Consider the following 27864-nt stretch of genomic DNA (forward strand, 5'->3'; position numbering starts at 1 on the left):
AAATTATAAAGCTATTCATTTCATTATGTATGAGCTAATTTTGTTTTAAATTTTAGTTAAAACTAACGTAGATATATGACCGAACCTAACCAACCCTACCTAACCTAACCTATCTTAACCTAATCTAAACTAACATAACTAAATCAATAACTTATGTTCTTAATTGAAGATAATAATATTATTTAAAATAAACCAATAGGAAACAATTAATTGTAAATAGAGAAAATCACTCGGCCTATTAGGCAAATCGGGCCTTGCACAGTAGGCCGGGAAGTGCGTTCTGGCTACTAGGTACGACATTATATATATATATATATATATATATATATATATATATATATATATATATATATATATATATATATATATATATATATATATATATATATATATATATATATATATATATATATATATATATATATATATATATATATTGGTGGCAGTCTTTCTTTTAGGCATATATTATTTAATGTGACAAAAGGGTGAGGTCAAAGATTTTAGCGCGAATCTTCTCTATTTTTCTTTTGTTTATCGTCCCTTGAGACTGAAGTTGAAAAATTAATTCTCCAAAGTAAATGTTACAGTTTTATTTTGAACCACTTGGGCTGGACGGCAGAGCGACGGTCTGGCTTCATGCAGGTCGAAATTCAATCCCCGACCGTCCAAGTGGTTGGGCACCATTCCTTTCCTCCCGTCAAATCCCAAATCCTTATCCTGACCCCTTCTATGTGCTACATGGTCGAAATGGCTTGACGTTTTCCTCTGATAATTCCCTCCATCCCTCATATATTATTAATATTGGCCAGATAACTCTGTAAAAACTAACTTTTTGGACTTTATTTTGCAACATCCTTCTCAAGTGAGGAAAACATAAGAAAAATAGAGAAAATTCGCGCTAGAATCATTGTTCTATCCTTTCAGTCACATTCGATAATAATATACATTAGGATATAATATATATTAGTATATAATATACATTAGGATATAATATACATTAAGATATAAGATACATTAGGATATATTATTGGATTGTAAACATAATGCGACACATTTGAGAAGGCTACCACAAAATCCTGGGGATATTCGACGGAGAAAAGAGTGAGAGAGATTCTCTTAAACACAGACAGAGTTTCAGGCGGAAATCTTAAGCTGTCTCGGACCCTAATGAAGTTGAGGCTAATCAGAGTCGTGTCTTGTCTTCCCTTAATTACTTTTTTTGTGTGCCATTCTTACTTGAATTATTCATTTTTTATTTTGCTTCTGCATTTTTAAATCATATTTGAAGTTGATAGATCGATATCTATCTATCTATATATACGTAAATAAATCTGAATTAAATACTCAATAAATAAAAAAAATGACTTTAAAATTAGAAACCTAGACCCAAACTCTATACCAAATAAAAGTCAGAGATATCTTCTGCTTCTTCTTCTTGAGAGAAGGCGCAGTTTGCAGGAAGGGTTAAGTCAGAGATATAAACACAACAAAAGAATAATAATCAAACAACAACATTCTTCAAAGAAGACGACAATTACGGTGAACCCGTCCTCAGACCGGGCTCGTTAGAGCAGCGGCCGTCCCCCCAGCCCGACCTCATAAACAAAGGCCATTCCCTGCACCCGCCAAACCCCCTGCCCCCACCCCCCCCCCAACCCTGTTTGTTAACTAGTAACGGTTAGCACACGACTCACAACTGATGAAGTTCGAACACTTCCGGAACAATTATTAATTTGTAACCCTAAGGCTGTATTAAATGTATTATATATCCTGATGGAACTAGACCGAGTCCGCCCTCCAACCCGTCCTCAACTCAAGTCCATTACATCCAGCGGTCGACCCCACAGACGCAATCATAAATTTTAACATGCTGTTCATTCAAAACGGGAATTTTCTCAAATATAAATTATTTGTATAATATATTAGCATATTGTGCATATATAGGGATAGATTAGGTTAGGTGTTTAGGTTCTGTTGGCGATTATTTGTATTTGTAGTACGTGGGTGAAGCATTTACAGCGTTGTGGTTCGAACAAAATTCGTCAGTGAAGCACTTGTTCTGGAAGTGTTCGGACGAAATCAGTTGTGAGTCGTGTTTAAACCGTTGGTTTGGCGGGTGCATGGAATCACTTTTGGGTCTTTGGAGGACGGGCTGCGCCCTCACAGCGAAAAATGCTCAACCAAGTTCACTTCCGGAACAAGTGATTCGCTGATGACTTCTGTTCGAACCACAACACGGTAAGTGCCCCACTCACGTACTAAAATTACAAATAACCACCAACAGAGCCTAAACACCTAACCAAACCACTTCCTAAATATGCACAGTATGCTAATATATAATAATACTAATTTATATATGAAAAAATATTTTGAATGAACATGTTAAAATGGATGAATGCGTCTTTGGGGTCGACCGCTGTATGGAATGGGCTTAGTCCCAGGACGAGTTGTTCCCCGAGACGCATTCATTAATTTTTAACATAACTGTGTAATTAAAGTAGGTTTGTTCTCATATATAAATTAATATTATTATGCAATAAAATTCAGTGTATAGTTAAGCGTAGGTTATGGTAGGTGTTCAGGTTCTGTTGGCGATTATTCGTGGTGGTATCACGTGTGTGAAGCAGTTACAGCGTTGTAGTTCGAGCAGTGAACGTCAGAGAGACACTGCTCAAGAAAAGTGCATACGTCATCAGTTGTGAGTCGTGCGTAAACCGGTTCTCATTCATATACAGGTTGTTCGGCGGATGGATTAACAAGCATTTGGCCTTTGTTGATGAGGACGGGCTGTTAATGGATCAACAACTGAGTCGACGACTCTGAGCTGATCAATTCAGGTTTCATTCTAAAGATCGAGATACTCTTTAAAATGTTGAGCTCAAGACGAGATGACCTACAGAATTGAAACATTGCTGCAGGTGAAAGATATCTTTATCCATGCTGAGATCTCTACAAGTAGAGGAAGCACATTGCCTAAGAAGCGGACCAGTACGGTAAGAGTCGGCATATGTTTACAAATTCGGTGCTTAAAGTTTCATGAGGTATTTTCCACATATTGAACAGTACAGTTCAAACATTTACAAATATTGTCCCATAATCTTACGACAAAAATGTTGTCCCATAATCTTACGATGAAAATATTGTCCCAGGATCTTACAAATATATCGTTCCCAAAATATCAGTGCATGATTGCCATTACACGTCGACCTGTTCTTGTCCACAGGATATTGACACAGCACTCCTAACCGGAGACATTGTTGGACTTGTCTCCGGTCTTGTCTGTTGGACTTGTCTGTTTTGCCCCAACAACGAGTCCAGAGTATTGCAGAGGAGAGTCCAGCAACATCTCCACCCACATGTTGCTGGTATTTCCTCTTATTCCGGGACGACGAGTTTCAGGATTGCTAAACCTGGACGATATTGTTAAATTATTTGACTAATTTCGTAAATAAATATATGCTAACGTAACTTAGTGAGGGAGTAATATCCCTGCCTAAAAATCATACGGGGTTACTGTTATGTGTTTGTCTTCATAATCATCAATATGATCATCCTCATCATTGCAACACCATCCCACAGCTACGTGTTGGGATGGTGTATTATTCAAGAGGATTAAAGAAGAGTAAATAGCGGTAAATGTAATTAATTTCAGCACTACCACACACCAGCACCTTCACACTGCAGCACCACCACACACCAGCACCACCACACACCAGCACCACCACACTCCAAATTGTTGACCAAAAACCTGTTCACCGCGACATATAACTGTTTCCACCCAGCCTTGTTCTGTACTCTTTATTGTGCATCATTCACACTCAGTCAACACGCACTCTTAATTCACACTTCCTCTCACACACACACACACACAATCCACTTTTCCTCAAACGCTCAATTTACAGTTTCTCACGCAATCAATTCCTTATGCCTCTTACACACACTTAATCCACACTTTCCCACACTCAATCCGTTATCATGATCCTCGAATTACAGCACATTCTCTTCAGATTGTCCGTCTCCTCTACATGAGCACTCATTGCTCGTGTAACACCAGCGTTGCACAGTCGTAAATACTGCGCAACCACACCATCAATTTTAAACGACACGTTCCCTAACTCACTTTTTTCTCGACTTCATATGGAAAAAAATTATCATTGTAAATCACACTCTCCCTAGAATTTGAACTCGCCAAAAGATTTCGACGCAATAGTCTATGTCCTCGACTTACATTCGAGGATCTCGGGTTCGATACTCGGGCTGGACAAAAATGGTTGGGCACGTTTCCTTTCACCTAATGAACTTTCATGCTACATGTGTGAACATTCGTGATATGATACATTCGTAACTATGGGTATTTGCAACACACCATTCCCCTCTAATATTTAAAATAACCAGCCTGCCTCTGGAGTGTGTTCGTGTGTGCGTTGATCAGTCTCGTCCATCGGGCCAAGTAGACGAGTCTATTTCAGAGTCAATAGACATCACATAGATTCTTTATTATAAACACTTAGAACACGGTATTAACTAAGTGTTTGCATGGATATACATATTTATAAGTAATGATAATAATGATGGTGAAGGAAAGACCCAATATATGTGTAAATGTAACACATTTACACATTTACACATATATTGGCTCTTTTATTCACCTTCATTCAAGCGCTACAGCATTGTAATAAGTTTCTCAATAATAATACAAATAATAATAATGAGAAAATCAGTAATTGCCATAAGGAGGATTCAAACCTGCTCATTGGGTGCTCCTAAGCACATGCATTAAACCACTGACACACAATATAATAGTAAAATATTAAAAACCAGAGTGTACCAGAGAGACCATGGAGAAAGAGTATGGCAACAAAGTGGTAGACGCCAACTTGTTAACCAATCTGACAATTACGAGCGTACATACATGCCCTCTCTCGTGTGATAGTGGTTCTCCGGCAGATCATAATATTAGTATGCAGCTGGAGCTGGGACATGAAAAAAATTGTGTATCCATATTGAAGCATGAATGTTTGTTGTTGGACCTTTGCATGCAATCGACTTGAGAATGGTCCAGGACGGACCGAAACGTCGTCGTCCCTTCACCTTCTAGTGTGTGGTCTGGTCAACAGACCTTTGTACATAATCTCGCAAAAGCATTTAATTCGAGCAAGTGAATATAATTAGAAGATCTGGAAACGAAAGCGTTATAAATGACATAACATTAGCTACTCATCAATTAGAGTTTAATATATGCCACCTATTTCTCACTGACCGAGGCGTTACCTGCCACCTGAAGGTAATTAACACACCTAGGCCGTGAGGAGTGTGTCGTCTGACCACCTTAACCTAAAATAGCTCCTGTTACGAGCTGGGTAAATTCATATATGATCCTCCTGATATTATGTGGGTCTGGCGCGGCTTCTACGCCAGTCTTGGTACCTTAATTCCTATTATTTGTGCGTTTTGCGTTAGGTTATTTCTGCAGGTAATAATTGCCCAGGTGAACCTCTGTGAGTACAGAAACTTTATATTTTTCAGAGAGGGTATGCTTCATTCATGCAAAACATTCATTCATTCATTCAATGATATAATACCACTTTTCAGTAATTAACATTTTCGTCTTCCGAAATATTAGTTCTCCCCCCCAAAATATTCACATTCATTGGGCTCTCTTCTTGTTTCCACTTTTAGCTATCTATACATTTAACCTAATATGTGTAAGTAGATGAATTCTTTTTGTTATTATAATTTTAGAACTTCCAATATCGATCTCATTTATAGATTCCTACCACGATATTCTCGCAGAAAAAAAATAATACATTAAATATTACAGTCGAAGAAGGTAAGTGAATTATGAAGGAGAAAGCGCTAAGCCATAACGACTATATATCAATACACACAGAAACCACAAAAGCATGATATATCATATGAACAAATTCAAAAGGGACTAAGGCGCATCTGGGAACATTCCGTGCGTAGGTTCGAACCCCTCATCATGGCCCTTGTGGATTTGTTCGACTGTATAGCACTTTGAAGGGATATGAGGATAGGATTTTGAAGAAGGATTTTGGAATGGACGGAGGGAAGGAAGGTAGAAGAAGCAGAGGTTTAGCTTGAAGTATAATATCAGGGATTCATGGTAGACGTTGAGCTTGGCGTATGATGGTGGGTATATAGCTGTCAGTACCGGTGGCTTGAATCCTTGGTCTATAGTGGTAACTGTTTTTAATGGTGCTGGGTGAGAGACACACACACCAGGCTGGGAAAGAGAATTTCCACAGAACACTAGGATAGTGTCGAACTTTATCGTCACCTCTAAAGACTGAAAACCTTGATAACTTTCACCTTTGATATTGCTTTACAGAAGAAATATGAAACAGAGGATTAATATGGATTAGACGATAAAGATGAGAAAGAAGAAATAAGGAACTAGATACATCTTTTGGTACCAAGAAGAGGGGACCAAAACTATGTAATGTATTACAATGTAATACATAGTATTACAATGTAATACATAGTATTACAATGTAATACATAGTATTACAATGTAATACATTGTATTACAATGTAATACAAAAATTTACCCCCTTGTAATGTAAGGAAACATTATAAAGGGCCGTTTTGTAATGTTTCCTCGTGTGTACTTAATTATTGCCTTCAACCACCACCTTTTATTTCATATTTTCTGTTGAAGTTTTTAAATTTTAATATACAATATTTTTTTACCTAAATAGTATATGGTTAATTGTTACAAGGTATAGAGATTTTCAAGCTCATCTGATGTGGAGCAGGTACCAAGATTGTGGTGTTCATTGAAATATATATTATTTACATATTATTTTATATTTATCTACTTAAATGTTAAATAACTGAAAATCAGGAAAGAGAATCATATCACATTTCCGTAAATGCAGAGAAATCAGAGATATATTTAGATTTTGTTTAAAATAAAAATTTAACACAGTTAATAAAACTCATAGTCAGTTGTTCACGAAAATATTGTTTAATTAACGAGGAAATACTTTTTATTAAAAAACACGGAAAATATTATGTGCTGTGTTTTGTTAAGTGTGATAGGCAATACAAGGTTTTTTTTCACATTATGCTAACAGTGGACATGTAAATGTAATTATTATTCTAAAAGTGACTGAGTAAGAACACATAATATAAATACGTTATTCAGTTTTTTTGGAGAGAAAACATTTATGGTTTTTATTGTTCCTGCAATTTTGTCTTTAGGTGAAACGATGCTTCGTCCTTTCGATTGATATTGAAGCTTTAGGTAAATTGAAATCTTAAAAGGCTTTGCTCATGGTCATTGTTGGTTTTCTAAGCAAGTCTATAACACCAGGGTTAAAAATGCTTTACAAATGCACGTAGCTGACGTAACAATCAGCTGTGGAATTGATGGGGCAGAACGACCCACTAATGCTGTAGATTGACATTCAAACTGACGAGTTATTGAAAGAGGTTGAATAGGTAACTAATGCTTCAGACTGGCATTTCAAACATCTGTGATATTGAAGAAGAAATGCCCATTAATGCATCAGATGGTTCCAACTGTAAGAGGGCGCCACGATAACAGTCACTCACTTAAAGTTACAATAAATCTTGATATGCTTCACAAATCTCGAAGCTTGTTAACTTAGGATATCATAAACTTAAATTGTCCAACATGCATAAGTCATAACCCAGACGTGCGATGAGCATTGTGCTTATAGTACACAAGTTAACTTATTGCTGCTTTAAAACTTATCTACAGATCAGTCAATATCGTATCGTTTTTGCATGTAATGTTATCGATGCCTACAACACGCACTCACATTCTAATCAACTCCAATACATCCCCAAAATTTATTTTATGCTGAGTCCGGTTTGAAAGTTAAAAAGTACAATATTTTAATAAAGGCTAATGATAATCGTTGGCCAAATTCATGTGGTATAATGGATTACTCAAAAATCAACTTGTTGGTGCAAATAATATTGAAATTGTTGGAAAGGGTTTAGAATTATAACTAAACTTTTTTTTGCGTCTGGTTTTGGTATGGGATGCTGAGAACACACTCGAAAGAAGATTATCAAAGTCTTACTGTCGCTTCCTTGCCACCCGTACCAACTCTCTGTCATCTTTGCCATCTTACTTCCATCATTATTATCACCCAACATTCACTGCCATCTCTTCAACGCAATTACTTTCCCCCTGTCATATCTGTCATCTCTGTATCACTACTACCATGTTTCTGCCACCCCTCAGCCCGTCCTCCTTTGGTTTCCTAGCGTCAAGAAACTGTCGTACTCAAGTGCCCTTTTCCTAACCTACCAGAGGAGCCAAACCGAAAACGGGACAGTATGTCAATTTCGCGAGAATTCTCTAATACGACAATTTTTGACCTTAGGTAGAGTATACGTCAAAATACGGCGTTCTATTAGAAGGACGGGTTGGTGCCCCTACCCTCTCTCTGCAACAGCAATCCTATCCCATTCACCACTACCATCTATTTACCACTACCATTTCCCTGCCACCGCATCCATCTTCCTGATAATACAATAATTTCCCTGCTTCACCTTTCACAAGACAATTGTCAATCCAACTACCATTATCTCCCTATTACCATTCAGCCCCCCCCCCCCACACAGCACCACCCTCCGTACTCCCAACTCACCCTTAAGAGCCCACAGATAAAAGTCAATTCAACATCAACTCCACTCACAAAAATGAAGGAAATACGTGTATCGACTCTGTTATAAAAATTAAAAACAAGAGTGTTTGTATGTGCCATGGAAACACTGTCTATTCCTTTCTCCCTTTCATTAACCTTTGTGCTCTGGAAATGGTGTTCATTCCTCCCCTTTTCCTAGCCCGTTTATACTGGAAAAGTTGTTTATTTCCTAACTCGCTTCATGTGCTGGAAACGGTGTCCATTCCTCCCCATTTCCTCTAATACATGAATACTATGAACATTGTCCTTTACTGCAGGCGATGAGTCACAATAGCGTGGCTAAAGTAAGTTGACCAGACCACACACTAGAAGGTAAAGGGACGACGACGTTTCGGTCCGTCCTGTACCATTCTCAAGTCGAATGGTCCAGGACGGACCGAAACGTCGTCGTCCCTTCATCTTCTAGTGTGTGGTCTGGTCAACAAATTGTCCTTTACTCATTTCCCCATCTTCATTTGCGAATTGTGAATGAATGCATGGACTCAGAGTTGAACAAATGAACACACTGGGTCCAAATATACACTCCTACCGGTACACACTATATTAGCCTGGTGCAAAACAATAATAAGTAAGACAACGGGATATTGTCTTTCAGATTTATAAATTTTAAATCAGAAGTCCTTGGTAGACTACATATATCATGACATATGTTCCGTTTATATTTTATGCTTGAATAGTTATGCAATTTTGAGGCATATTAGTTTTTTCGTTTTATTTTTAAATCGTTGCTAATAAATTTGGCTGCAAAACCGGCAGCAATGGTGTGTCCGGGAACGAAATATGTTCCCATAAAAGTGGGTAATTGTGGTGTATTTGCCAGGTATATGAACTCAGTCAGAGTACCGTGTCATCTCTTGTCCTTGTACATTTATCATTATTATTCTCAAGACAAATGTGCTTTTTATGTGCTTTTAAATGTGCTCAAGACATATTTGCAGCTTCTGCATGCGTGGATCTTAGCGTAGGGCAACGAGCGTAATCTGTGCGTCAACGAGTGAGAATGAGGCGTATGGGTAACCATGCGGCCCGTCCATTTAATTAATTCATCTCATTTCATACGTTTTGGACACCCAACCGTACAAATTACAGAGTACTATGAACAGTAGCGGCTAACAAATATTCACGTTTTTCTATGCATCGTTAGGTCAGGTTTGGGAGGTTGTTTGGGTTTATTTGAATTCGTACGTTGTATTTTGTACGCTGTAGCAAATTTAAGAGAACGGGCAGGACCATAGGGAGTTTTCAACTTGTTCTGAAACTTGATGCACCTGAGCTTGAAATGCTATCTACTGCAACGTCCAAATTTCGTTGTATTAAGTGGAATATGAGCAACTCGATTTGTACGCATTTTAGGACTAGATAAGCATTGGCCTCGAGGTGTGCTTGTCTTTGCTCGTGTGATTGAGGTCAAGCAATACTACAAGAGTCTACAAATAAGACTCTTGTCAAGTTGCGAACACGGGCTGGGGCTTGTCAATATATTTCTTTCGTCCACTCACGCAAATTATTTATTAATAAAATGCTGGCTTAAACTGATCAGATTAAGAAATGATCAGAAGCTGGACAGCTGATTAGAAGCTGAAGAGTTGATTAGAAGCTGCACAGTTGATTGGAAGCTGGACTGCTGATTAGAATCTGGGCAGGTGATCAGAAGCTGTTATACAATCCTGATCACGACGTATGACGACTTCCACTAATCATTTTTCAATACTGAAGATATTAAGTAATGTTACGCCTTAGTGCCTCCTCGCTGGATTATATATTTAAGGTAAACGGAGACATTCTCTTAGAAAAAAATGACTAAATAGCACGTGGATGGGATCGAACTGCAGACTAGCATCTGGGTATGAAATAACAGACTGGTTCCAAACATCTTATACCATCGGAGATCGAGCCCCCTTCACGGCAAGAAGAGAGGCCTTCGCTCTACCGTCAGGTCCAAGTGGACATACATAACATGTAAATAAGAATTAAAAAGTCAGCATTCCTCTGCCTGCTAACGGCCAGCATCAACTCCTGGTGGGATGCCCTTCAATTCTTTAAAGAGCAACAAGACAGTTGACATGGCTAAAAGTCGTGTGTGGAAGGGGGTGTGAGGGACATTGTGGAAGGGGGTGTGAGGACATTGTAGAAGGGCATCAATCACCAGCTGGAAGACGTTGATTGACGCATTATGCAGGGCGGAATATTTTTTTTTACAACCATATAAACATATACGATTATATATTTTTTGCACCATATAAACATATATGTTTAGGCATTTTTTACACCATATAAACATATATGATTATATATATTTTGCACCATATAAACATATATGATTAGGCATTTTTTACACCATATAAACATATACGATTAGATTATTTTTTCATCATATAAACAAACCCCAACAAAAAATATTAAGCAAAATATATATGACAGCTGGGAAATCATCAGTTTTTATGAGCCTTGATAATAAAATCCCGAAAGATATAAATTATAATAAAAAGCTAAACAGGTACTAAGAAACAAACGAAAATTTAAACTATATAAAAATTTAACCATCTGTAAGTTTACAAGCGGAAGTATTGAGTCAAAGACTCTCCTCACAGCTCCAGAAATGGAAATACATCTGTCGTGAGAAGAGATGTTCGCATCTTAAGAATTCTAATGCCACGCATGAAATAAACATGGCTGGTGGCATAATGATTAGGGTCGCCTGGTTGCAAAATATCAACTCCTTTCATTCACAAGTAGCTTGGGGTCTTAAGCAAATTTTCTGCCATGAATCCATGCTGTGAGAGAAAGCTGCCTCTATAAGTGAGCTGGATCTTAAGATATGCATTGCTACATAGTCTTCTGAACTTGGAGTCTTCTTTCAATAACTTCTTACGATATGAATTTGATTTTCTGTAAGACGAGCGTTTAATTGTGATGATACTATTTTTTTTCCACATTCTATTATTAAGCTATTGCACTGAATTTAAAATCAAATTATTGCATCAATCGCCTTTTTTCTATAGATGAAGTAATTATTGCTATTTGGTACAATTATTTACAATGCTATAACTTTTGCAAGTACTATTGCAGCTGTAATTATTCTTGTATTGCTATCAGCAAAGGTACATTTATTGCATGAAGGTAGGTAGGTAGCAAGGTAGATACATACGTAGATAGATGGGTAGGTAGGTAGGATGATACGTAGATAGGTAAACAGAGGTTTGGGTAAGCACGTTGGTAGTTTTTGCTAAGTAGACAAGTTTGGGATTTTGTTGTAGGTAGATTGGTGGGTAAGAAGGTAGACTGATGGGTCGGTTGACAAATAGGTTGGCGGGTGGGTCGATTGGCAGGTAGATAGGTTACTGGGAAAATCATGCATTGTGAAATATGATAAAGACTGGACTGTATATCAAAGAAATGGATCTGTATGTCATTCAATGCTGAAAGTGATGGTCAATAATATTATGGTCAATAATACGATTGATTCAGCACCTTTCGGTCTACACCAGTGGTTCTTAACCGGGAGTACTGATATCCTTGGTAGTGTATTGAAATCAATAATGGTGTTTGAGACACGGTTTCCGAACACTTTAAAAAAAAATATTGCTCAATGACAATATGATTAGATCCATATGATTTTGTTTATCTGATCTGTTCCTAGCTGTTCATATGTTAAAAGCAATCTATTGACATCTTTTGAAGCCATACTGGTATCTAATAAGACTAGTGATTTCGTCAGTATATCGAAGGGAGATAACGGTACATATCAGGTACACGACTGATACCGTAAAATGGCCTAGAATCCCTGGTTCAGATGGTTGAAGATACATGAGACGAGACAGAAAATTACAGAAAGAAAGAGAATGCGTAATGTCGACGAATCAACCAGTTAATTATGTAAATCTCACAAATGACAGTTCAGCCCGTCCCTTGTCTCACACTCGTCAAATCAGCATGTGCAGCGTGAGTGTAGACGAGGTGTGCCTTGCTTCCTGTCCTATATCATTCATCCGATCCCGTGATATAGCAAGATTTGTATCGTCTTATATTAAGAGGATTGCCAAGAGCTTGGAAACTTAAGCAGGAGCGCTCGGCCTCGCGTAGGGCACCTAAGGTCGCTGCAGTGAACGTTGATATCTAGGCTGGGATTTTATGTGAGACTTTAATATGTGATATCTGTTTCAAGGAAGACAAAAGAGATACACACACACACGTGTGCTTTAATCTTTCTAAGTTTAATGTGTGCGCTTCTGAAAAGTTACGCTTTTAAGGTCACTTATTAAGCTTTGTTATCTTCGTCTTCTGAACGCAATTTGGTAGTTGCTGAGTGTTTATCTCTAACACTTCCATCAACGATGACATGAAGAAGCAATGATGATTCCAGTAGAGTACATGTCTCCGACACGTTCATCAATGATGATGTGAAGAAGCATATTGATGACCCAGTGAGAACAAGTCCATATAACTAGCGCAACAAGAAAAAATTAAGACCCTAATTACCACAAGGTGCTGAATTAGTATGGTACACTGTATAGACGTAGGTGGACCTACTCGATGCGTAATGTTTCTATAAATTAGTATTCTCATCAGACTATAAACTTTTGAGACCTATTTCTCACCTTTGAGAATCATTCACTGATCAAACCCATTGTGCATAACTTCTAAGGCTAATTTACTTAGCTTAATTTACTTAGTTTATGCTTGTTAATGAGTGAAAAATACTTTTCACACAACCCATCCTCATAAACGATTAGCTAAGTCTTTCTCTTTCGAATTAATCTCACAAACAATTTCATGTATTCTGGTCCACGAGAATCATTCCGGTGGCAGCGGACCTCAGAACTTACGATTGGTTAAAAGCCTTTTTAAAAGCCTTTAAGGATTTGTTTTAACAAATTTCTTAATTGTATTACTGATCAATCTACAATTTTACGTCTTATTTCCTTTGGCCAAATCTTTACATTTCACGGCTCAATTCAGATTATTCTTGAGTATATTTTATCGGTGTATTTAGGTACTTGTGTGTACGTTTCTCGCTCCATACGAAAGTACACAATCTTTAACAATCTTAAACTTTAACTTTTTTTTTACATCAAAGGTACCAAAAGGTGACGAAACTTTTTTCATATAAGTTATAATAATTCTCTCTCTCTCTCTCTCTCTCTCTCTCTCTCTCTCTCTCTCTCTCTCTCTCTCTCTCTCTCTCTCTCTCTCTCTCTCTCTCTCTCTTTCTCTCTCTCTCTCTCTCTCTCTCTCTCTCTCCCTCTCTCTCTCTCTCTCTCTCTCTCTCTCTCTCTCTCTCTCTCTCTCTCTCCTCTCTCTCTCTCTCTCTCTCTCTCTCTCTCTCTCTCTCTCTCTCTCTTATATATATATATATATATATATATATATATATATATATATATATATATATATATATATATATATATATATATATATATATATATATATATAATATATATATTATATATATATGTAAATATATTTTCATATAACGTATTTTCTCCTTGCTACGAATAAATTATATTTTAAATGTTAATTATTCTTTGGGTAGGAGGATATACCTGGTTACACTTTGGCATTAAACTTTAAATACACACTTCAATGTTAGTAAGAATTCGAGAGCTTAAATCACTGGTTTTGATGAAGTAATGCTTAGTTTAAACAGAATAAAAGAGGATTTTGTGTAAAGTTCTGAAGTTTGGTGTGCTAGCGTTGCTCACGAGGGCGGAATAATTACTTACGGGAATCGAGTACAATAAACTTTCCGTTAAGAGAGAAGTTCATTGGGTGAGGTTTGATGCTTCGAATGTGTTTTGAAAAAAAAAAATCCAAAAAACATAGAAATTACAGGTTTATGTGTAGGTTTTCTTGTATGCTTGTATGTAGTGAGACGTGTGTATTTTGTATGTTGCGTCTTGTGGGTATTAGTGTGTCGTGTGTATTTGTGTGTAGTATGATGAGGGTAGTAGTCCTATGTATATGTGTATGTAGTGTATAGTGTTTGTTTGTGTGTAGTGAGTATTTTTAAAATGCGTATTATTGTAGTAAATATTGCACGTAATATTGCAAGTGTATTTGCTAATAGTGTCTTGAGTATTTGCGTGTACGGTGGCATTTTTAGGTGCAGTACGTCATATAAAGTTGCATATACTGCGATGCATTTTGGTTTAGCGTCCTATGAGCATTTGCGCTAAGTGTGGCTTGTGTTTTCTGTGTCATGTGGCGTGAGCACTCTAACATTGAACATGTCCATACTACGAGAATGGAAGCTAGAAAGGTGCCTATGAGCCCACTCGATTTTTAACATAATGTTGATAAATATAGGAAACCAGTAAACCATGACTAGACGTCTGAATATGAATCTGTGACGATGTGAAAAGTAAAGAATGACTGTAAAGAAGGAGTGAAAATTGACAATTATTTTTCCTATAAACTTACATTATTGTAGAAGCTCTTTGTTGATGTTGTTGGTGGCCAGCCAGGTGAAAGTGGTGACTCCTGGCTGCAATAATTCTATATATATAGCCTGCATAAATTAAAAAAATATTATCAGTATTTGAAGTAATCGTTTTCATTTTAATTATGGGTTGATTGGGTCGGGATGATGCGAGTCATTTCCATTTTCTAGCAGGTTGCTCAAGAGTCTCGACCTTTGGACTTTAGATTTGGAAATATATCTTTTTGACCATTTATTGATGTGTCATATTTGGAATTCATAGCCAGCGGGGTTACTGATGACGAATCGATTCCCTATAACTGGGATGTAAATCTCTTTTCAACCAGCATGGGAGACGTTAGGCTAGACTGAGTAGTCTTCGTTTCGGGGAAGTTTAGTGTTAAAGGTTAAGTTCAGGAGTTCAGTTGTGACTTTCGCTTACAAGGGCCATTAATTGTAATCCGGTGGACCTGTTTTACAGACACCTTCCTCTTGGATTCTTTTGCAAGTCTTTACTCCGAATTAACAACATGTGTACAGGCACAAAAAGATTGAAAGATTGTGGAAAGTCTAACTGAATATTGAAGGGTGGGCATATACGTAGAATTGTTGATAACGTTAACGCTGTAACTCCCATGATAGTGTCCAAGACGTTGATGTTGTACCACATATGATACAGTATAAGACAAAGACTCTGTACCACATATGATACGGTCCACAAGTTGGAAGTTGAGGCTGAGGAGGTTCCTGAGCAATAGAAGGCAGACAATCACGGTGACGACAGAACTCTCAAGGTGGAGTCAAGTGACAAGGGAAGATCCTCAAGGTATCGCCGGCATCAACGAACCAGATCGCCAACATTAACGAACCAGATCGACAGCATCAACAAACCAGTTCACCATCATGCAAAAAATGTGGTGTTATTTGTATTTTTCAGATATTCTGACTCCATGTCGCTTTAATTTCCAATATCCCTTTTTTTGGTGCATTCGCTTTCAGCCTCTGTTCTGTCTCGCTCAAGAGAGCTCGTTCGCAGCTACGTCGTTTGTAATACAATTAAATGTGATTCTTTTTTACTCTATCACGTTTTCTTGTTTCCATTTTCTATGTGAGCTTTGATGTTTTTTGAGAATGATTTCTTTTGTCAGAGAAGGTATTTGCTTATTTAGAATCTTATTATTGTGTTTGTTTCAATGTATATATCTATATAATTTTTTTTTTATATATACGTATCATGCTATTTTAAAGAGCATATTACGTTATTATATCAGAAAATGTGACGTGATTCAGACCATATATGAAGTTTAACGATGAAGAGATCATGCTATTTTGTAATTAACGTTACATATAATGTCCTGTTAGAAGCAACTTGAAGATGCATTAACCTCTGTCCACTGACTGATTTTAGAGTACGAGTGTTACAGTTTCATTACTCCAGGTTCAACTTTGTTTCCAGACATCAGGAGTAATAAGAACTTTAGGGAGCATTTTTATTTTTAATTGTACATTTTTCAACTGACTGTCTGATGACTGGAAACATGTGGGGAGCAGTAGAGGCTTGTGGGGAACAGTGGAGGCTTGTGGAGAACAGTGGGGGCATGTGGGGGACAGTGGAGGCTTGTGGAGAACAGTGGAGGCTTGTGGAGAACAGTGGAGGCTTGTGGAGAACAGTGGGGGCATGTGGGGGACAGTGGAGGCTTGTGGAGAACAGTGGAGGCTTGTGGAGAACAGTGGAGGCTTGTGGAGAACAGTGGAGGCTTGTGGAGAACAGTGGAGGCTTGTGGGGAGCAGTGAAGGCTTGTGGGGAACAGTGGAGGCTTGTGGAGAACAGTGGAGGCTTGTGGAGAACAGTGGAGGCTTGTGGAGAATAGTGGAGGCTTGTGGGGGAACAGTGGAGGCTTGTGGAGAACAGTGGAGGCTTGTGGGGGAACAGTGGAGGCTTGTGGGGGAACAGTGGAGACTTGTGGGGAGCAGTGAAGGCTTGTGGGGAACAGTGGAGGCTTGTGGAGAACAGTGGAGGCTTGTGGAGAACAGTGGAGGCTTGTGGAGAACAGTGGAGGCTTGTGGGGGAACAGTGGAGACTTGTGGAGAACAGTGGAGGCTTGTGGGGGAACAGTGGAGCTTGTGGGAGAACAGTGGAGGCTTGTGGGGGAACAGTGGAGGCTTGTGGGAGAACAGTGGAGGCTTGTGGGGGAACAGTGGAGGCTTGTGGGGGACAGTGGAGGCTTGTGGGGGACAGTGGAGGCTTGTGGGGGACAGTGGAGGCTTGTGGGAGAACAGTGGAGGCTTGTAGGGGAACAGTGGAGGATTGTGGGGAACAGTGGAGGCTTGTGGGAGAACAGTGGAGGCTTGTGTGGAAACAGTGGAGGCTTGTGTGGAACAGTGGAGGATTGTGGGGGAACGGTGGAGGCTCACAGGAAGGGGTAGAGGTTCGAGGGTGGCTGTGACTCTGGTCACAGCCACACGCGTCACAGTCATTGTAATTTTCTTTTTTTTTATATATTTTTTAAGGCATTTCTTCACCATTAATTATTATCTCCTCTGAGCGTGTATTAGTAATTATGAAAACGGGTTCAATATTATACAGAAACTTTGTCATATTCTGATGGATTTTTCCTTTCCCGTTTTAAGGGAACAGTTGCTTAACATGATAACTTTCCTTGTCTTGAAGATTATGCCAAAACTTTGCTGTAACTACCTCCCTCGTTAACTTATCTCTCCTCACTACCACCTTCGTAATGCGAGACTCACAAGTTAATTTATAAATTATTTGCGAAAGTTGCGAAATATATATAACCTAACACCTCAAGTTTTTTTGGTTCCTGAGTAAAACCTGAGTAAAAAGTAATTAATAATAAAATAAAAAATTATTGATATTTTGATCCGAACAGGTAATGATATATTAGGCATACCTTGCAATGAGACACCATTTGGATCAGACTTTTCTCCGCTCTCTAAGAAAGACTAGAAAAGGAACAGTATTGTCAGAAGGATTTTATATAGACGCTACAGGCTGACGGCCTCACAAAAGGTCCTTGTAAGTCGCCTGTCAGCATACAGCATACTTACTTGGGTCTTTTGTTGATATTCTTGTTTCTTCGGTCGTCTACTGTGCATTGTCTCGTTATCTTTCTTCACATTCCCTAGTTCTCATTCTTCACATTACCCAGTTCTCCTCCCCGTGTCTCATTCTCCTTCACACTCCCGCATTCTCCTGCTCTGCGCCGTGAACATGCTGCCAAACCGGTGTTACAGATATTGTTCATGAGCCCGCGAGCTCCAGCGAAGCTCTAACGAGATGGTGCACTTTCCTCGTGGAATCTGGGACTTCGGCTCATAAGGATTTCGCAATTTTCTGGATGAATGAAAACGAGTTAGTTTTTGACCACGGTAGTGTTGCGCTGTCTCTATAGTGTTGCCTGGTTGCTTATGGTACACTGTCTCTTTAGTGTTGCAAGCCTACTTAAACTACACTGTCTCCGTAGTGTTGCCCGCCTACTTATACCACACTGTCTCGGAGTCAGTTTGTGTTGATATTTTGTTAATCATTATTTTCTCTGCTTGTGTGAAACTTGAAACTTGAAGAGGACCGTGTTGATAGGACTGTTTATTTATTTAAAAACCTCTTTCGTGAGGTTTTACAAAGCCAATATATATTCTGGTTCTCTGTCGTCTATGTTGGCTCCCTTCAGACTATTGTGTTTTACTTCAGACTATTGTGACTCACTTCAGACTATTGTGTCTTACTTCAGACTATTATGTCTCACTTCAGACTATTGTGTTTTGCTTCTGACTATTGTGACTCACTTCAGACTATTGTGTTTTGCTTCAGACTATTGTGACTCACTTCAGACTATTGTGTCTCACTTCAGACTATTATGTCTCACTTCAGACTATTGTGTCTCACTTCAGACTATTGTGACTCACTTCAGACTATTATGTCTCACTTCAGACTATTATGTCTCACTTCAGACTATTATGTCTCCCTTCAGACTATTATGTCTCACTTCAGACTATTATGTCTCCCTTCAGACTATTATGTCTCACTTCAGACTATTGTGTCTCACTTCAGACTATTGTGACTCACTTCAGACTATTGTGTCTCACTTCAGACTATTATGTTTCAGTTATGATTGTACTTTGGATCACTTTATATTGTACTAGTTCACTTTATATTATTCTAGTTCACTTTAAATTGTTCTAGTTCACTTTAAATTGTTCTAGTTCACTTTAAATTGTGTTTTGGCTTATTTTTGCCTTCTCTTGAATCACCCTTAATTGGACTCTGAAATTTTTATTGTGTTCTTTTTTTCTTTGACTTTCTACTGTGTTCTGGTTGAATGTTAGTGTTACTGTAGTGGAGTTTGTAATGGTTTTGTGATTGACATTTAGTCAAATTTTTAGTCTAATTCTGGTTGACTTTTATTCTTATTCTGGTTGAAGTTTAGTCGTGTTCTGGCTCACGTTTTGCTCACTTTTTGTTTATTAACCTCCGGGGCTCCCCGTCCCCCGATACCCCCACAGTACGAGTCACCCGCTCAATCTCCAGCTATTAAAAAAAAGGAACGCGATCTCTCGCAACCATTGCTGTATTAGATTATTTTTTCATTTCCATCTCCCGATTTTTTTTTTACTTGTTCTCTTTCCCTGCTCCCCTGTGTGTCTTCCTGTTGTGTCGTGGTCACTGTTAACTTGATCATCCATGTTTGTACAAGTGTCATTTCCGACGGTGTAACAGAGTGTCTCCACCTGTGAATGATATTTCTGTGTTATAGATACTCCTGTGTTATAGATACTATAGATGCCACAGATACTCCTGTGTTATAGATACTATAGATGCCACAGATACTCCTGTGTTATAGTTAGTATAGATGCCTTAGATACTCCTGTGTTAAAGATACTATAGATGCCATAGACACTCCTACCTGAGTGTCTATGGCACGTTTATGGTTGTGTTGATGTGGTCGGGTCAACACAGTTAGGTCACCAATCCACATACGGCAAAGCAACACATATCCACCAAACATAGAGGCAGTCACTCACAATCATCAGTACAACTATTGAGCTAATTCTCGGTAGTGCTAATCGCAACAAATAATCACAGAACATACAGAAGGAAGCTTGCCTCTCTCTCTCTTCCTGGTTGTGCATTTTGGTTGGATAATTTCTTTCGTATTTCCTACCATATCTAATGAGTAACTGGCAAGTGGAAACCTTAATTTATTGAAGACTGTATTGAAGTGTGTAACTGATATACTAATTAATAATTATTTCATCAGTCAATAAATAATAAATATGATTTAGTTTTGCAATTAATGTGAAGAGCATTGTCATATTTTTTTGTAAAATATGTGAGAAAATTACAACAATTTATTTATTACAGGTTATATGCTTGAATCATATTCCGCCCTGGTATGAACTTTAATTAAAAATATATTATTATTATATTTCCTCGTAAGAACACAAGAGGTTATTTTACCATATCTAATTGAAGTTAGAAAACGTATCACAGACACCAAACACATTTATTTTAACGGTCTCCTAATCATCCTGTGGAATTCAGTTTGTTATTTTTATAAACACCAATTATTAATTGGAAAAAAATATTTATTAGTATATCTTTACATGAAGACTTATATTTTGTTGTTTATCATATCTTTGTTAATGCTTGTCTGTATGCCTGTCCATCTGTCCGAGAAAAGAGAGAGAGAGAGAGAGAGAGAGAGAGAGAGAGAGAGAGAGAGAGAGAGAGAGAGAGAGAGAGAGAGAGAGAGAGAGAGAGAGAGAGAGAGAGAGGAGAGAGAGAGAGAGAGAGAGAGAGGAGAGAGAGAGAGAGAGAGAGAGAGGAGAGAGAGAGAGAGAGAGAGAGAGAGAGAGAGAGAGAGAGAGAGAGAGAGAGAGACAGAATGTGTGTGTGTGTGTGTGTAAAACCTCCAACTTCATCTTTCTATCTAATATGATTTTTTTTTTTTTGAGATATATACAAGAGTTGTTACATTCTTGTAGAGCCACTAGTACGCGTAGCGTTTCGGGCAGGTCCCTGGAATACGATCCCCGCCGCGAAGAATCGTTTTTTCATCCAAGTACACATTTACTGTTGCGTTAAACAGAGGCTACAGTTAAGGAATTGCGCCCAGTAAATCATCCCCGGCCAGGATACGAACCCATGACATAGCGCTCGCGGAACGCCAGGCGAGTGTCGAGTGTCGTATTTCGGGTTAATATTAAATATAGCATATACCAAATAATAATAATAATAATAATTTTATCATATAGAAAAACATCGAATTACTATTCATATGTTTGTTTACGCAGAATTCTAACAACCTTTGCAATTCAGGTTTGGCTGTAATATTGAGCGAATCAACCAGAATCAACTTCTGGTTGATTGGCGACCCACACTCATCAGCTAGTATGCATATTTGCACTCATAAAGACGTGTTCGCGCGAGGGAGGGAGGAAGTCAATTATCAAGAGGGAAAGCTCCAAGCCATTATGACTATATAGAACTTAAATATCGACCTGCATAAATATATAGAAAGATTAAATATCGACCAGCATAAAGCGGTGCCTGTCGCTCTACCATCCAGCCCAAGTGGTTGGGCACCATTCCTTTCCCCGGTCCCATCCCAAATCCTAATCCTGACCCCTTCCCAGTGCTATATAGTCATAATAACTTAGCGCTTTCCCTCCTGATATTTCACTCCCTCCCTCGCGAGTGAATGTCATTATGAGTGCAAATATACATAGTGATATACATATACAAACTCACGAGTGTGGGGCGTGAATCAACCAGATGTTAGCCCTCGAGAGTGGCGTTGTGCGGAAGGTGAAATCCCTTCTCATCACCTTGGGCTGAAGTCAGATTTTTCACCTGAGTGAATCCTGATTTAGCTTTCAACTCTAGCTCATAATCCCAAGGAAGGAGTAGTGGGGGAGAGTGATTCTGAGTTCAGGAGGAGGGAGGCGGAGGGAGAAAGGGAGGGAGTTAGGATAGAAGAGTTAGGAGAGTCAGGTAGAGAGAGAGAGAGAGAGAGAGAGAGAGAGAGAGAGAGAGAGAGAGAGAGAGAGAGAGAGAGAGAGATAGAGAGAGAGGAGGGCAGTGATAGGAAGGTATGGGTTGAGGGATGGAAAGTAAGAAACAAAGAGGGAAGGATAAATGAACAGAGGGAAGAAATGATAAATGAATAGAGGAACGTAAGTTGAAAAGTATAAAAAGGAGGAAAGGTGGAAAAGAGAGATGAATATATGGATATATGGAAGTAGGGCTAGATGACGCTAGACAAAATAAAGTATAAATAATATAAAGAGATAAATGGTGAGCAATAACAAATAACATACCATAATTTACATGTAATAATATTACCCACAAATTTAAATCATAATTAGCCATTCAAGTGTCAGGTTTCAAGAGCAATTAAGAACTTTCGAATATTACGAAACAAACATTCAATTAAAACGCTTCATTAACCGGTTTCCAATTTAACAACTACAACAATAACCGGACACTATAGCAAATTTCCGCCATATTGGGATACTAACTCTCCACTAGGTAAAAAACAAATGTCATAATTTTTTCTCCGTCGCTTAAACAAATAAATGTAAATGGACCCATTGTTTTTGCGAGCAGGAGAGATAATTTTCCAGTTATATAGAACTTTTAACTTCTAAATCATTTTCTAGTTCTACAGAATTTATTACGTAAGTAAATAACATTGCAGTTCTGTGGTATTTGTTATCAGTTAATGGTATAGTTTATACCAATTAATGGTATCAATTCCAGTTTTATATAATTCATTGAAAATAAATAATGGTTCATGTGTGGTTAATATTCATCATGAATTGAATTTAAGCAACCACAGAGCTGCTCATTCGGATATTCGTAGATAATTGAAAAACTGAGGTGAAGCGAGAATTGTTATCTCGTCGAGAATGGGCATATGTTTAGTGCATTTGTTAAACGACCATTTGTTAAACGCCCATTTGTTAAACGTGCATTTGTTAAACGTGCATTTGTTAAACGTTTAAACAGTGACGTTTAACAAATACACGACAAATGCCGTGCATTTGTTAAACGTCCATTTATTAAACGTCCATTTGTTAAATGTGCATATGTTAAACGATGAGCTGAAGTCAAGGATGAGCTAACACTTGCAGCAGCATCTAATTAAGTATGAGCTGCAACTTGTAGCAGCGTCTGGGCGAGGATGAACTAATACTCCAACAACACCTGGTAGAGGTAGTATTTAGTCGAAGATGACTTGATACTGGAGTGCCGATGGCTCAAGGATGAGTTTGTATTGAATCACATTGTGATAGAGAATTATTAGTCGCAGATGAGTTGGTGTTGAAAGGTAATATATCATGATGAATGAGCAGGTGCTGGAACACCACCTGTCACCAGCTGAGCTGTTACAAAGGGGATACAAGTTCCTTGTGAGAGGCTGAGCAGCAGGGAGCGAGACGATGCTGACTCCACTTCCTCTTGGACGTGGGTGTCTGATCTTTGATGTTTCATGTCTCCGGATCCGTCGCTACTCCTCCCTTTCACGCACATACGTGGGCTCGAGGTGTGCTCCAGTGGAGGTCCACCTCATTAAGTCCTCCGCTTCGTAGAAGGGGAAGGGTGGCAGGGTATTCACCTAATTATACTTACGGGGTTTGAGCTTCAGCTCTTTGGTCCCCGCCTCTCAACTGTCAATTAACTGGAGTACAGATTCCTGAGCCTATTGGGGGGTGTTTTATATTAACATTTGAAAGTGTTTATGAAGTCCGCCTCCACCACATCACTGCATAGTGCATTCTATTTGTTATTCAACTCTAAAATCAAAAATGTTTTTTCTAGTGTCACTGTGGCTCATTTGGTTAAACATTTTCAACCTGTGTCCCCTTGTTCGTGTACCACCTGTGTTAAATAAACAGTTCCCCTGAGAATCTTGTAGCCTGTGTGTGTGTGTGTGTGTGTGTGTACTAACCTAGTTGTGTCTGCAGCATCGAGCATTGACTCTTGGATCCCGCCTTGGATCTCTTTGTGTGTATGTGTATGTGTGTGTGTGTGTGGATGTGTGTGTGTGTGTGTATGTGTGTTTGAGTGTGTGTGTGTGTGTGTGTGTGTGTGTGTGTGTGTGTGTGTGTGTGTGTGTGTGTGTGTGTGTGTGTGTGTGTGTGTGTGTGTGTGTGTGTGTGTATTTGTACCAAATTCCCGGTACCAATAGCCTCAATAGGGCCACGTTATATTAGCTGAAGTTACCTGATTAAATTCAGTCAGTGAAAATATGCCAGAAAGAGATACTCAGATCAGTTAGATGGAAACAACCGGCTTTTGAGAGTAGCTGGGACTGATTTCTGTTAACAATGCATTTCATTCTAGTTCCCAGAGTAATAGAAAGAGGAATTAGAGTGTGTTGCTATTATTTGAAAGGCATTCAACCAGCATGCTATGAACGGTGTTGCAACTAGTGAATAAGGAGAAATAGTGCTGTTCTGTGAAGATATTTGCAGGGTTAAGGATTTCCTCATTTTACATATGCCTCTTGACTTTACCACACACTAGAAGGTGAAGGGACGACGACGTTTCGGTCTGTCCTGGACCATTCTCAAGTCGATTGTGTCGACGTAAGACGTTAGGCGTCTTACATATGCCTCTTCACGTTTAGAAGGAAATTGAATGATGGGCAGCGCCATCTCTACGAGACAATCTTGAGATGTTACACCACGTTTCGTAATATCGTCAGTTACTTGAAAAGTGCACCAATGATCGGCATATTGAATCGTCATACTTTGTAAAAGGAAATAATTCCCACAAGATGATAAAGGATAGAAAATTATGTAATATTGATTCAGTGTCATGGAATGCAACTGCTGGATCTGATCCAGATTCGTCATAGATACATGATTGATCTGAATATTTTTATTTCCACGGACTGAGAAGTTCGCACTTCGTCTTGAACCCAAAAAATCAGCCAGAGCGTGATTCGTCTCCATGGAATTAATTAGATAAACTACGTTGTAAAATTATCATTTGTAGATTAGTAGAATTCCATGTTTGGTTCCACCGCCGCCGTCAGTTGAACTATTTAGCCAATAACACGATATAAAGGCCGGTAACATGAGAAATTGCATGTATATTTCATGTAATTCAATCTTCTTCTCCTTCTGGTTGGTGTCAGTAGGGCGCCCTACTGACACCAACCAATCTCCCATGTTTCCAAGATGGCTGGGGCAGTGTTTTGTATATTTCCTCGTGTTCTCGAAGCTAACAGTGTGTAATTTGGTGCTAGTTGGCTTTTACTCTCTATATCGCTTTCAAATATATATATATATATATATATATATATATATATATATATATATATATATATATATATATATATATATATATATATATATATGTATATATATATATATATATATATATATAATATTGTTAGGTAACTTACCTAATACCTAATATTGTTAGGTAAGTTACAGCCCTGCTCCTGCGCCAGGTTAGTCCACTATATGTTCACCATGGACCGTGCTACTTGGAACGTTTTGATCCGAGAAGCTGAATCTGAAACAACAACCATTTTAACTATGTATCAGATCCCAATGAGTCAGATCAATGCATACAGGTTCGATCTATAACGAGACACCAACTCAAGCGATGCTCATGAGAGACCACGGTGGATATGGCTGAGAATTATCTGACTATAGAACACATAATGTTGTTGAAATTACGCTCTCAATGGCAACATTCGAAACTAACTAAATTATCTTTATAATTCGCACACAAGGAGATTCTCACTTATGAAACATAAACAGGGTGGTGGGTCAAGAAGAATGCACAGTTGATTGCGAGGTAACTCTCAGGAAAGAAACAATGGGTCGCAGTGAAAGAGAGAGGATATCGAAATGGAGAGAGGTAACAAGTGGAGTACCACAAGGAGTTCTTACTAGGTTTCATCCTGATCCAAATAAACATCAAAAGCACGAACCAGCTTGCTGAAGATGCAACACAAATGAGAATAAATAGAGCTGAAGAATGTGATATATTACAAAATGATCGAGAGCTTTTATTCATGATAAGTTATATGAATAAAAGCATGAGTGAGAACACCTTTAGAACAGTAAAAAATTAAGAAGAGACCAATTTCTGCATCAGAAATGGAGAGAGATCTGGAAGCTGACATAATTAACCCCAGAACTAATGCTGGAGCAACACACTAGCTGAATAATAGCAACATTTGCCTAACTAGCAAAGCCTTCAGTGAACTTAGGTAAAGTGGTCTTCTAAGGGCTTCATACATTCACTGTGGACAGCGAATGCTTTACCCATCTGTGTAACAGAGCCTTTATCTAAACGGTTGACTAGATATCGTGACAAAATAATTGTAAAATCCAATTAATCGACCATATGAAGGCACTAATACTCACTTGGCTACAATTCCATTCTGTATACATGATTATAGTAACATAATCAAAAATAATCTTTATACCTATTACGAGAACTATTATAATCTCATTCAAAGGACCAGGTTCTTAGGCCAGGATTCTGATGAGTTAAAGATGGATAAATGTTCATTACTTGCCGTGTCTATTTATCAACGCCAAGTATAACACCGACGTGGTGAGGAAGGGTGGAAGAGAGAACTGTGTTTTGTCACAAAATCCAGGTTATTTTCTCTAATGAGGATTATCAGTTACATTCCATATTTAATCACTGCCTGGCGGATCACGAGTCGGAAAGAGGAAAGGAGGAAAGTGCAATGATATACCTCTCAACACATTATTTCTGTCTTAATAACATTCGCTGCCCGTTTCATTTCGTTTTATTTCAGTTAATTACACATACGGGAGAGTTAATGCTGCTACTTTAAGCAGTTTTGATGTCTTTTACTTCATCTCTTTCCTGTCGGCAGGCATAGAACTTTCCCAAAATAATGTTTCAGTTCTTGTTTAATCCGTATATTCACGAGACGCGCCAAAGCACACGTCATAATTAAGGAGATCTGTCTGTCAGTCAGTCATGCCAGTGTTTTACCAGCAGTAAAAATTCTTTTGGTAATCATAGTGTAATTTTAGCTAACTAAAGAGAGTCCTGAGGTAAACCGAAAGTTATTTGCCCTAATGATAGTCATTTTCGTGTCTAACCAAGATGCCTGCGTGATTGAGGAAAAAAATAATAATAATTTTGTTTCAATTAAAAATATCGAAATATATTTTAGGATAATTGGCATTAAATATAGATTAATGCCGGGTGGTTCCTTTAATATATTGCCACTTTATGGCCTCTTTATGCTTACAAATTTACAACACTGACCAAATTATTATCTCGACACCGAGTGACTTAAAAGACTCGAGACATTGAACTGGAGCTCGTCCTTCAGAATTCGTTGCTAACCGTCTGTGTTTGACACGAAGGTCTTTGGAAAAGTCGACTTATTGCGCTGAATGCCAAGTCAATTTTGTATTTCGAGCTTAGAGAAAAATTCCAAAATGTATTCAGTTATTCGAATTCACAAGGAATGGTTGTATAGCCGAGCAAAGTGACAAGCTGATTCCCGCTGGACCTTTCCTGCCGCAATTCTCTTTCCGAAAAGTTTATATTGTTTATAAGCCATTTTTTCATGTTTGTAAACTCTATCACCATGCTTCTCCCTATTCCCATACCTGTCCCTATCTCCATGCCTCTCCCTGTTCTCATATATATCTCTCTCTCTCTATCCCCAAGATTCTCCCATCTCCTCACTTACCTTT

General features: G+C 38.3%; 1 protein-coding gene across 1 annotated transcript; it reads right to left on the reverse strand.

Annotated features, from left to right (window-relative positions):
• Positions 1-12966: 12966 nt before the first annotated feature.
• LOC123750677 (uncharacterized) lies at positions 12967-17604 on the reverse strand. The gene is made up of 2 exons (XM_069306358.1): positions 16633-17604; positions 12967-13152 (listed from the first exon to the last, which is right to left on the reverse strand). Exons 1-2 carry the CDS (start codon positions 17602-17604, stop codon positions 12967-12969), a joined length of 1158 nt encoding a protein of 385 aa, XP_069162459.1.
• Between the last annotated feature and the right edge of the window lie 10260 nt (positions 17605-27864).

This window comes from Procambarus clarkii, chromosome 57 (genome assembly GCF_040958095.1).
Source record: "Procambarus clarkii isolate CNS0578487 chromosome 57, FALCON_Pclarkii_2.0, whole genome shotgun sequence".
NCBI lineage: Eukaryota > Metazoa > Arthropoda > Malacostraca > Decapoda > Cambaridae > Procambarus > Procambarus clarkii.

What these genes read in the sequence shown, in the direction of transcription:
- LOC123750677 (XM_069306358.1), bottom strand. Translation starts at nt 17,604, where the DNA reads ATGACTGTGACGCGTGTGGCTGTGACCAGAGTCACAGCCACCCTCGAA. An exon ending in CAGACAGTCAGTTGAAAAAT is followed by an intron (nt 13,153 to 16,632) that starts GTACAATTAAAA and finishes TTGTTGCGCTAG; the next exon opens with TTATATGGACTTGTTCTCAC.